The sequence below is a fragment of the Eleutherodactylus coqui genome, chromosome 2 (genome assembly GCF_035609145.1).
Source record: "Eleutherodactylus coqui strain aEleCoq1 chromosome 2, aEleCoq1.hap1, whole genome shotgun sequence".
In the NCBI taxonomy this organism is placed as follows: domain Eukaryota; kingdom Metazoa; phylum Chordata; class Amphibia; order Anura; family Eleutherodactylidae; genus Eleutherodactylus; species Eleutherodactylus coqui.
Genome location: NC_089838.1, coordinates 204873901 through 204883493, shown reverse-complemented (window position 1 = coordinate 204883493; position 9593 = coordinate 204873901). Strand labels below are relative to the sequence as shown.

General features: G+C 45.0%; 1 protein-coding gene across 1 annotated transcript in view; it reads left to right on the top strand.

The window, feature by feature from the left end:
* Positions 1-326: 326 nt before the first annotated feature.
* Positions 327-9593, top strand: part of LOC136610063 (sodium/nucleoside cotransporter 2-like) — a 61549-nt gene continuing 52282 nt past the window's right edge. Inside the window, exons 1-2 of the mRNA XM_066589330.1 lie at positions 327-383; positions 2774-2883. Of these exons, the coding sequence (XP_066445427.1) occupies positions 327-383; positions 2774-2883 (167 nt within the window). The remainder of the gene's footprint in view (positions 384-2773; positions 2884-9593) is intronic.

Here is a 9593-nt window from a genome sequence, read left to right as displayed (position 1 = left end):
CAGTACATTAAATGGTACCAAGGAAAAACACAACTTGTCCCTCAAAGAAATAAACCCTCCTACACTTATATGGACAAAAAATAAAACCGGTAAGAATCTTCTAGCCTCTTCAATCTTTACATTGGTTTCAGCCTGGTTGATACTTGCAAATGGCGTTGTTTTCATAGCTGTATTGCAGATTTGTCCTATTCACTTGAGTAGAACAACACTGGTCGGCATGAGTGCCACAAACTATTATTGATGGCCTAACCTAAGGATAGGCTATCAGTTTCCAAGGCCTGGATAACTGTAAATACCATGCACTTGCTTTTCTATTTTTAGAAGAAATGGAAATGTCAGAAAGAAATGTGGTTGGAATTTCAAACGGAGCATTCGATGCAGAGGTAAGTGACAATGACCTTACTAACATACACTATAGTGTTAAAAGAGTCTTCTGGTATTATGTAAATTAATGTTAACCATTGTAAAATTCCCATAAAGGGCTTGAGATTAGAAATAAAGGATCTACTCTTCTTTACCCTTGTGTCTCGTATCTGCTCAGCATCATACGAATAAATGGAGCTGAGATGCAGTGCCTAATACTTCCCATGGATAAAAGTGGTGCTGTCTCTACATAAAAATTGGACCCTTTTTCTAATTGCAGAAACGTGTTTAATGCCCCAGGATGTAAATCGCAGATGGAGAAGAGTTTCTGCACTATTAAAAGTACACATTAATGATCATATAATCACAGCAGTTATCCCTTTATGACCGAAGGTCTACATGTATGACCTCCGCTGCCGATCGGTGTATGGAGCTAGGTCGGGCACTATGTTAAATAGCTGAAGCTCACAAGTATTGGCCATGATCGTAACTAGCGCTAATTGTGGCTGTTTAATCACTTAGATGCCATTGTCAATGTTGACTGCAGCATCTAAGCAATTAAAAAGGGGACCCTCCATCACCTTATCAACATAGGGCATGCTATAGATTTACGCAGGGCTTAAGAAACCAATGTAAAAACTATAATATACTGCAATACAGAAGTGTTGCATGCAGTATATTATACAAGTGATCAGGCTTTAGACAACTGAAAATAGGTGAAAAAATGATTGAATACTAATGTCACTAACTTGTCCAGGGTAGTTTCAGGTTTTGGTGTTGTAGGGTAGAAATGCGGTTAATTTTTTATTACAATAGTATTATAATCTGCAATAGTAAAGGGGAATAGAGGTGTACAACAGAAGTAGGATGGTAAACTGCTCCTTTAACTCAAGCATGGTACTAATAATAAATGACAGCCACTCATGAAATGCTGGTAGGTGTTGTGTGTGCCACCCTGTATGAAGGTGAAGGTACTGGTTATCACTGGCTCTTCACATGTACCTATGATCGTGATCAGTTTATCACCTACTGAAGAGCTATACTGAAACTGAACTCATTCACGCAGACCCACACAAAATACACACAAAACATGCTGCACACCACCACCCTTCTACCTCAAAAACCCAACATACGTTAAATAACATTAAGGCCGCCTGCACACGGCAGAGCCGGATTCTGAACGCGGAATCCAGCTCTTGCAGCAGCGACATCCACGGTTACCTGCTCTGTTGCTGTCTTTTCTGTGCTGTGGATGGACCCGGTGGCTCGCCGTCACACACATGCAATACAGATAATTATTTATTTATTTTTTAAACTCTTTTTTTATTGTCATTTTAAAGAAGGGACATACATGAGCGGGTCATAGCATTTACAATAAACTTTTGGTCACAAAATATACATTTTGGTTACAATATTAGACATCTACTTAAGCTTTCCAGTTTAAATTGTCCTGTGTATAAAATGTTACCTTACCCATATATACACCTTCCATATTTTATTACTACCTCTTACCCTCCAACCATCTTAACACCCTATTACAAAACAATATGAAACATTTAGACTAAAACCTTTAAACTAGCCCGCAGAGAACCCCCCCCCCCCCCTCGGCAACCGCCTCAGATAATTTTTTTAAACATTTTCTTTCCACGCCGTCACTAGGCTGATGATGCGAAATCTGTGACCTGTTGGATGACTTCCATAGATCTCGCAAGAAAATTGAGCATTCTGCAATTCTTCCTCTGCGAGCGAAAATTGCAATTGATTTCTGCTTGTGTGTAGGAAGCAGCGGATCTTCATAGGAAGTAACGGGCGGTATTTGCTGTGGATTCGCAGTGAGGACGCCGACCGCGGATTCCGCAGCGAATATCCACCCGTGTGCAGGCAGCCTAAACTGAATACAGTTGTATCTCAGGTATAATTTGAAACAGAAACCCTGAACACAGCAGATGTTCCAATCCAAGGAGACCTCAAACTGGTGTATCCTAAACATATAAAGGAGTTTGCAGAACGACACATACTTATTTACCAGATTTTTCCAGGAAGACAATAGTGTAGTGGTTGTTTTCAATGCCATTATTACTACCTTCCTGGAACAAAAGAGCAGGATGTGAAAAAATAACCTTTTAAAAGGCCTTGAACCACTTTAGCTATAATTTCTAGTAGGCAGATTTGTGGGGAGAGGATCTTACGGAACTCAAGAGTGCATGAAGAGAATAATTTCAGGTCAGAGCAGGGCTAACTTGGAGCAGGACCAGATTGCATAAATACAGGACAAAGTAGAAAAATGAGGCCAAATTCTATTTTGTAAACCCTATTTTCCAGCTTGAAAGTTAGTCTGGTTCATCAAATGCATAACAATATACAAAACATAAGTTGCACTTATTCATTGTATTTGCTTTGTGTTTTTAAGGTGAATGATTATGAAAATAATAAAAGTAGCAAAAACAAAACAGATGAGATTACATATGATGATATTGGAATTAGCAAAAAGAAAAATAAAAACCAATCAAATTTCTTAAGGTAAGCAAAAACGTTCATATATTTCCCATGTGAGCACTAATGACCAATTGCATGTTCATAAAAAAGCAATTTGTATGCAGTTGGGGCTTTTAAAAGGTAATTCCTTCCAAAATATTATATCGTTACAAGCGTTTTAATTAGAGATGAGCGAGCACTAAAATGCTCGGGTGCTCGTTGCTCGAGTCGAGCTTTCCACGATGCTCGAGAGTTCGTTTCGAGTAACGAACCCCATTGAAGTCAATGGGCGACTCGAGCATTTTTGTATATCACCGATGCTCGCTAAGGTTTTCATTTGTGAAAATCTGGAAACCCAACGAAAGTGATGGAAACGACACAGAAACGGATAGGGCAGGCGAGGGGCAACATGCAGGGCTGCATCTCAGGTTCCCAGGTCTCACTATTAAGCCACAATAGTGGCAAGAGTGGGCTCCCCCCCCCCCCCCAACAATTTTTACTTCGGACAAACCCTCATTAGCAAGGCACACCTTAGCTAAGCACCACACTACCTCCAACCAAGCACAATCACTGCCTGCAGGACACACCCCTGCCTCTTCTCCTGGGTTACATGCTGCCCAACCCACCCGCACGACCCTGCGTCTGCAGCGCACACAAAAGTGTCCCTGCGCAGCCTTCAGCTGCCCTCATGCCACACGCTGGCCTCATAGCCACACCACCATCATGTTTATTTATAAGTGCGTCTGCCATGAGGAGGAACCGGAGGCACACACTGCAGAGGGTTGGCAGGGCCAGGCAGCGACCCTCTTTGAAAGGGGGGGGGCGATATCCCACAATGCTGTTGAGAATTGATAATAGATTGACGTTCGATCTTCATTCTAATCCTGTGCCACCTCCGTCAGGAGCTGCAAACGTGGGCATAAAGGGGACTCAGCTGCCAGCCCAGCACTTCTACACATCTCCACAATGCAGCAATACTCGGTGTGGGAAGTATGTGAGCGGGCCCTGGGTCAGCCTCTGTCCCAGCAAACACCTTGTGTGGCCCAAGGTGCTGCGAGTGACATAGCAATGGGGACTACATGTGTCCACACACTACTCATTCTGTTTGGGTGTCGGATACCTCATCGACAACGCAAGGGGTAAACCATCTGCACTCTGCACCCTACCCAAGTCTGTCAATGTTTTGGGGACAGACAGGAAAAACACCTCAATGGGAAGTCTGTGTGCACCCACAGCATGGGTGGCTAGCAGGAACCCACAGACAGTAAATAAATAAATCCCATTGCAGTGCCCCGAATAGCTGAGGTAACGTGAGAGAAAATACATGTTGGCCTCGGCCCACACTCCATGCCCTAGTTAGTCTGGGGTTTTTTAAAAGTGCCAGGCAGGTACAACTCCGCTATGGCAAGTCTGTGTGCACCTACAGCATGGGTGGCTCCCAGGAACCCACAGGCGATACATAAAGAAATCTCATTGCAGTGCCCCGGATAGCTGTGGTAACGTGAGAGAAAATACATGTTGGCCTAGTCCCACAATCCATGCCCTAGTCAGTCTGGGTTTTTTGGGGGGCCAGATAGGTAGAACACCGCGATGGGAAGACTTAGTGCACCCATAGTATACACAGACCCCTGTAATATTCCTGTAGCAAAGGTATAAGCTGACCCCAGTAACAGTTATGTTGCAGAAGTCTAGGGGGACCCCAGTAACATTTCTGTAGTAACAGTACAGACAGACACCAGTAACATTTCATTAGCAGAAGTATAGGCAGACCCCTGTGACATTTCTGTAGCAGAAGTATAGGCAGACCCCTGTAACATTTTAGTAGCAGAAGTATACACAGACCTCCTAGTAACATTTCTGTAGCAGCAGTATTGCCAGACCCCTGTAACATTTCAGTAGCAGCAGTATAGGCAGAGCCCAGTATTTGTAACATTTCAGTAGTAACAGTATAGACAGACCGCAGTAACATGTCTGTAGTAACAGTAGAGGCAGACCCCTGTAACATTTTTGTTGCAGCAGTAGAGGCAGACCCCTGTAACAGTTCAGTAGCAGGAGTATAGGCAGACCCCTGTAACATTTAAGTGGCAGCAGTATAGGCAGACCACAGCACCATTTCTGTAGTAACAGTATAGGCAGACCCCTGCAACATTTCTGTAGTAGCAGTATAGGCAGACCCCTGTAACATTTCTGTAGCAGCAGTATTTTTTTCTCACTCAAGGCAGGGGCCTGAGAACAGTTCCTGGGAGTCTGTCTGCTCATCAGAATGTGTCATTTTCATGGAGTGAGGAGGCTGGGAGGAAGGAGGAGCAGCAGCGAGAAGATTCAGAGTTGCAGCAGTGGACGGCGTAGAAGACTGGGTGATCGATACATTGCTGGATGCATTTTCTTCCATCCACGACAGGACCTGCTCACACTGCTCTGTTTGTAATAAAGGTCTACCACGTGTACCCAAAAATTGTGATATGAAGCTGGGGACCCCAGAAACTTGCCTCTCTCCTAATCCCACAGCAGCCGGCTGCGATTCACCTGGACCAGGAACTCTGCCTGTTGGAGGCTGACCGGTTATGTAACACAAACTGCAGTCAGAAAAAAATTATACGCAAGGCTGCAGAAAGGCCTAGCTGGGTAATAGTGAGGCACTACAACTCCCAGCAGCCAGGCAGTAAAATGCACACGGTCACAGGTAGCCCTATAAAGGAGCTTTTAAAAAAAAATTTTTGAAAAAGAATACAGGCTATATAGCGTGTATATGACTTTCCCTCTATCAGGGGCTGTTGCCGCACGCTGTGCGTGAAGTTGACTGCACACACAGAGCAGTGTAAAAAATTATGGAATTATTGGCGTCCAGTTGGAGGCTGACAGCGGTAATGTAACGCAAAATGCAGTCAGAAAAAAATTATGCGCAAGGCTGCAAAAAGGCCTAGCTGGGTAATAGTGAGGCACTACAACTCCCAGCAGCCAGGCAGTAAAATGCACATGGTCACAGGTAGCCCTAAAAAAGAGCTTTTTTAAAAATGTTTTTGAAGAAGAATACAGGTTATATAGCGTGTATATGACTTTCCCTCTATCAGGGGCTGTCGCCACACGCTGTGCGTGAACTTGATGGCGCACACAGAGCGATGTAAAAAATTATGGAATTATTGGTGTCCAGTTGGAGGCTGACAGCGGTAATGTAACGCAAACTGCAGTTGGAAGAAAATTATACGCAAGGCTGCAGAAAGGTCTAGCTGGGTAATAGTGAGGCACTACAACTCCCAGCAGCCAGACAGTAAAATGCACACTGTCACAGGTAGCCCTAAGAAGGATCTTTTTTTAAATTTACCGGCTATATAGCGTGTATATGACTTTCCCTCTATCAGGGGCTGTTGCCGCACGCTGTGCCTGAAGTTGACGGCACACACAGAGCGGTGTAAAAAATTATGGAATTATTGGCGTCCAGTTGGAGGCTGACAGCGGTTATGTAATGCGAACTGCAGTCAGAAAAAATTATACGCAAGGCTGCAAAAAGGCCTAGCTGGGTAATAGTGAGGCACTACAACTCCCAGCAGCCAGGCAGTAAAATGCACACGGTCACAGGTAGCCCTAAGAAGGACTGTTGGGGTTCTTGTAGACAGGATTCTACACTACCACTGTCCCTGTCTCACCAGTACTGCCCCTACACTCTGTATAATTGACTGCAGACTGAGAATGCTATAGCTGTAATAGCCTGCAGAGCCCGAGATGAAAAAAAAAATTTTTGGTGCAAAATTGCTCCCAGCAGCCACAACAGTAATGCAAGATCAAAAAACAAAGGGCCACGGCACTCACAGAGGACCCCCGCAGAAAAATTACTTGTAGGGGATGGAGACAAAAAGGACCACAACTGGTCCAAACAAATGCAGAGCCAACTTCGGGGCTATGGACAAATGCCTCTTTAGATATATGGAGAAAAAGTAGCAGAGAAGTGTCAGCATAAACTGCCCCTATACTCTGTATAATTGACTGCAGACTGAGAACGCTATAGCCTGCACAGCTCGAGATGAAAAAAAAAAAATTGTGCAAAACTGCTCCCAGCAGCCACAACAGTAATGCACACGGTCAGATGTGGCCCTAAGAAGGACCGTTGGGGTTCTTGAAGACGCCAACACTCTCACTATAGCACCAGCAGCACCCTCCCTAATCTCTGCCAGCGTGTGTCTGAGGCGAGCCGCGGGCGGGACCGCTTTAAATACTCGGCGGTCACTTGATCTCGACAGCCACTCACTGCAGGGGGGTGGGATAGGGTCGGAACGTCACAGGAGGAAGTTGTAATGCCTTCCCTGCATGTTTATTGGCCAGAAAATGGCGCAAAACATGCAGGGAAGGAAATGGAATTGACTCGAGTAACACGTGGTGCTCGTCTCGAGTAACGAGCATCTCGAACACCCTAATACTCGAGTGAGCATCAAGCTCGGACGAGTACGCTCGCTCATCTCTAGTTTTAATGTTATAACTGAGCTACAGTAGATGTTAGAACAATGAAGTGTTTGTATATCTGAAACAACAGTTTCAATTTGAAGTCAGGAATTCTCACTATGATGTCAACTTCTTGTCACTTGTTTGTGAAAACCTCTACAGTTGAAAAATGCATTCAAAGTAAAAAGTTAAATTTTTTCCTATTTTGATCTTCACCACTGACACGAAGTATATTTAAAGTTAATTTCCTGTTTTATAAAAAATATTAGAGATGAAATAGAAATAAAAAATGTGAACTTCGTAATTTATTTCCCTAAGGGCTCATTCACACAACCATGATTTTTGCGCGTATTATGCCCGTAATGCATGACCGTGTGACACTCGGTGAAGGGAGTCAATGAACGTAAATGGACTTTCATTGATTCTTTCACATTACATATAAACACTGCTTGTGGAAACTCTGTTCATACGCAATACATTGTGCATAGGCGGCGATTCATATGTACACTCGCTGCCATATGCGGTCTCTGCTGCCTCTCTGCTGGTAGAGCCGGCATCAAACAGACCGGTGAATTGCTGCGGGACACCCATATGCATGCGGTCGTGCAAATAAGGCCTTAGGGTATATTAACAGTTTTTTATTTCGAAGCCCAAACTAAGTAGAAAAATAAAGGATAGTAGTGGAATCTTAATATATATACTTCTTTTTGTGGTCATTTATTTAAGATTTAAAAACCATGAAAAAACTGTATCAAAAGCTGCACACGCTTACTGCTTTTGATTGAATTTCAAGTTGTTATATGTTAATTCTTGCACCTGTAGATGCTTTCAATACGATGTTTGTTGAGTCCACTACAAATATGTGAGAATTATGCACACTGCCAATTCCAGCCCTTTGTGCCTTTCTACAGTACTCTAACCACTTGTTTCCTTCTGAAGACAGTAACGCCTCATGTCCACGGGCAAATTATAAATTAGGATCCGCAGCGGATGACCCGCATGCGGATCCGCATCCCATAGGGATGCATTGACCACCCGCGGGTAGATAAATACCCGCGGATGGTCAATAAAAGTGATTTAAAAAAATGGAGCATGAAAAAAAATGGACCATGCTCCATTTTTGTGCGGGTCTCCTGCAGGGACGGCTCCCGCAGGCTTCTATTGAAGCCTATGGAAGCCATCTGGATCCGCGGGAGACCAAAATCGGAATATACTCACCTGCTCCGGATCTTCCCTTCTTCGCGGCTTCATCTTCTCTCCGTTGCGGCCGGATCTTTTTTCTTCGGGCCAGCGCATGCGCGCAGCACGCAACCGACGTGCTGTGTGCATCCGCCGGGCCGAAGAAAGAAGATCCGGCCGCGTCGGAGAGAAGATGAAGCCGCAACGAAGGGAAGATCCGGAGCGTGCGAGAGGTGAGTTAATTCTTATTTTAAGCGCTCATGTCTGCGGGGCAGGAGGGACCCGCTACGGATTCTCCATGGAGAATCCGTAGCGGGCCTTATTTTCCCAGTGGACATGAGGCCTAGGGCCTCATTTAGACGAGCGTGTTTATGCGCGCACAAAACTGCACGTCTATTTAGAACCATTGGTTTCCTATGATGTGTTCACATGTCAATGTTTTACAGGCATGCAAACGTGTGCACCTGCATAATATAGGACATGCATGCACCATAGGTCCGTGCTACGCATCAATATTCCCCGCGTGGAGTCCCCTCATTCCTGAACACTGTAAAAGCACTGTCTCAGTGTTCAGTGATGATGGCACTCCCCACGGGGAGTAAAGAGTCCCCTGTCACAGCTGTGACAGCTGTGTCAGAGGATCGCGATGTTCTGCCATTGCTTCCAATAGGGCCACTGCTGCGTAAAAAATAAATATGCTCAGGTACGTCTAGCTACTTGTCTCCTTCAATGCTCTGAGGGCTCAGTCACACGGGCGCATCGGCACCCATATACCGGCGCCGATGCGCCCGTGTGACTGACAGTTAGAAGACGGCCGTACCTGAAGTCGGACGTCTCTCTGCAGCGCTGATGAATGAACACATGACCGGCAATGAAGCTGGTCACATGTTCTTCCTCCCGCGCTGCAGAGAGACGTCCGTCTTCAGGTACGGCCGTCTGCTAGCTGCAGTAACACGGGCGCCCGTGTGACTGAGCCCTGAAGCTTTTTCAGCAGTCTGGGATTTAAAATCCCCGCCTCCTGAAAGGGCTTCGTCTGATTGGCTGAGCGCTCGGCCAATCACAGGCAGCACTCAGTTATTCATTGAATTCAAGTAAAGCTCTGTTCATACCACATATTCAGCGTTTTAACCGAAACGTACACC